General features: G+C 43.8%; 1 protein-coding gene across 1 annotated transcript; it reads right to left on the bottom strand.

Annotated features, from left to right (window-relative positions):
• Nucleotides 1-2,163: 2,163 nt before the first annotated feature.
• Nucleotides 2,164-2,733, bottom strand: MED18 (mediator complex subunit 18; the record flags this gene model as incomplete). The annotated part of the gene is made up of 1 exon (XM_010181999.1): nt 2,164-2,733. A coding segment is annotated over one exon (435 nt), but the record flags the coding sequence as incomplete, so codon positions are not given.
• Between the last annotated feature and the right edge of the window lie 4 nt (nt 2,734-2,737).

The following is a 2,737-nucleotide window of genomic DNA, read 5'->3' as shown; positions in this document are numbered from 1 at the left end:
CTTTGTGATTTGTTTGCTCATCTGCTTAGAAAGAAACTTGGAAGGTTAACTACTAAGTGAGCTCCTTTCAGATGCAGTGGGAAGGACATCCATACCTACTGTTTGCTGTGTGTCTTCATACTTAAAACCATGTACCCTCTGAAAAGCTGACACAATGTCCAACTTTTTTTGATCCATGGGACTTCTTTCTAAAATTGTGTCCCAAGAGACAAGCCATGGTTTGTGACAGTCCCTGGCAAGCAATTCCTAACCAGTTACAGTGGCAGGATATGAAAACAGCCCTGAGGATGCCCCTGGCTGTGCTGGGATTGCCACTGAATTGTGGAGCAACCCAGCAAGTTTGGCTCTGGGTACAGAGCCCTGGGACCTGCCCCCAACCCTGGGGAAGTTATGCCCTGCAGCAGCGTATGTCATCCCTTAATGGGGCAAGTCAAACTGTTGGTGTGTCTGCACACTCCAGAAAACATTTCAAGTCCAGGTGATAAGCAGTCGCACAGCTCACCCCATTGCGAGTGCCCCAGTGAACAGCCGCTGTCTGTTCAACCTCATGGCGTTCTCCAGCACCCGGTGTTCAGCACTGGGTTGTCACCACGCTCCTTGGGCAGAGCCTGCACCAGTGAAACACCTGAGACACTGTACTCAGCACCAATCCAATTGTCATGGCTTACCTTCGCCAAGCTCCAGCGGTGAGAATGTAGCTGTTGCCTTAAAAAGGCTCTTCTGGAAGCTTTCTGTGGCAGTGGTCTTTGCCTAGTTGTTATATTGATTTCCAGAGAGGTGACCTAAAACAAAACTTAAAGACGCATAAGAGGTTCAAGTTGGTATTCTTTAATACAGCGCCAGGGGCCTCTCAGAATCACCTGAGATTCCTGCTAGTTGTTACACACAGGTTCTTTTTATTCCCTATACTAACACATATGCATCCTAACTACTGTGAATAAGCACGTTTTTTCGTAGAGCTAATTTTAAGTCCAGCTCCTCTCTTCACTGGTCCACAGGTGTCCTCTCAGTCATCTTGAGGTATTTTCATGGTTGGTGGTCTTCTACTTCATCAGGTGGTCGTATCTTCAGCGACCTCTCAGAGCATGCGTAGAGGTAGCGCTGACTTCATAACCACCTGCAGTCTTGGCTTGGTATACATCATTGTTCTTGTTCCTGTACATCCTGTACCTTAAACAAAGTGGTTCTCCAAATTGTCCTAAGCTACTTGGTTATCCTATTTAATGATTTACCCTACCTGTCAAGTGTACACAGGTTATGACCTTGTTTTCTAAGTTTTAAGTTCCCTAAGGCATTTTCCATTAGCTTTGGAGTGTTTTCTGTACTTTTCCATTATCAAGAGTTGTGTAGTACTAAAGGGTGGCAATGTCTTCAGCAGGTTGGTGCATTTCAGTGATGGGTAAAATGCTTTCTGTAAAGAATTTGAGGAACTTAAAATAAACTTAATCCTTGTTGGTTTTCCCCAGCCTTTTTCTGTTTGAACTGTATTTGAAAACTCTCAAGAGAAGTGCTAAACAAAATCATCACTATATCATCAGCTGTATGATGCTCTTAGATGTTCAATGTGTCAATTTTCTACCTTGATGTCAGGTGTGAGAAGCCCAATAATAAAAAAATGCATTAACTTTACAGCTTTCATTAACTAAGGTGCCATGCCCAACTTCAGTGAAAAAGATGGAACACCATTAACAGATTTTATAACCTCTTGCAATTGTGATACTGTTGTTTTCCGATCAGAAACAGTTTCACTAAAGTATCTCATGTCCTAGCTGTTCCTGTTATACATACAATTGCTTTATTATGCTATTGTAAACAGGTGTACACTTGCTCTTTTATGTAGTTCCAGGGAACTTGTTTTAAACACCTCCTGCATTAAAAGATATTAACTTCATATATTACTTAGAAGAAAAAAGCATGATGGTGAGATAGGATATATAATGGTGCTTAAAAAAAAAATAAATCAGAAAAACAAGCAAGCACTGTGATATGGGTACACAAAGATGAAATCCAGCAAGTCTAATGTTTTTGGATTGTTAGGCAATATGCTTTCAAACAACTATTTCCCCAACAGAAGGAAAACTATCAATATCAACATTTATCAATGTTCTGAATGGCATTAATTTAAAGAAGTATCCATTTTTGTCGGAAAAAACACCCAGTAACTGCAGTTGACAAAACACTGATATGTAGTCCCTTATTCCCCTCTCCTTGTTTTGATTTGCCCTCAAAAGGCATTTTAGAAAAGCACTCTCTACAGGAACACTAACAAAACAATGCCTCAACTGCTCAGCTTCTCAATCACATTAGCCTTTTGGGGTCAATTTTTTCCAGGTGCACAAGAGGCTTCAGTTGCTCAGCAAAGTTCCTCATGTCATCAGAAACTACGTCCTGTCCTGCTGGCGCTACCACGTTGAGCTCCACCAGGTAGGAGAGGGAAAGCGGCTCAATGCTCTCAGTGTTCCCTGGCATGAGGATGCGGAAGATCTTGTACACCACAATCTTCATGATGCCCTTGCGGAACACATGCCCTTTGGCCACAAACTCGTGGTCCATGCGGAAGCCCATCTCCACCAAAAAGTCCGTCAGGTTGTCCGAAGTGGCGATGTCCACACAGTTGCGCACCAGCGCATGGCGGCTCTTGTCACCAATTTCCGGCTGGCCCAGGTAGCGCAAGTGCCAGGGCATCCCGCTCTTGTCCATGGACCGCCGCGCCCGCAGCACGAAGGGGCTGGCCTGC

Source organism: Mesitornis unicolor, unplaced genomic scaffold (genome assembly GCF_000695765.1).
Source record: "Mesitornis unicolor isolate BGI_N332 unplaced genomic scaffold, ASM69576v1 scaffold31963, whole genome shotgun sequence".
Lineage (NCBI taxonomy): Eukaryota > Metazoa > Chordata > Aves > Mesitornithiformes > Mesitornithidae > Mesitornis > Mesitornis unicolor.
This window is presented reverse-complemented; position numbering and strand designations above follow the sequence as displayed.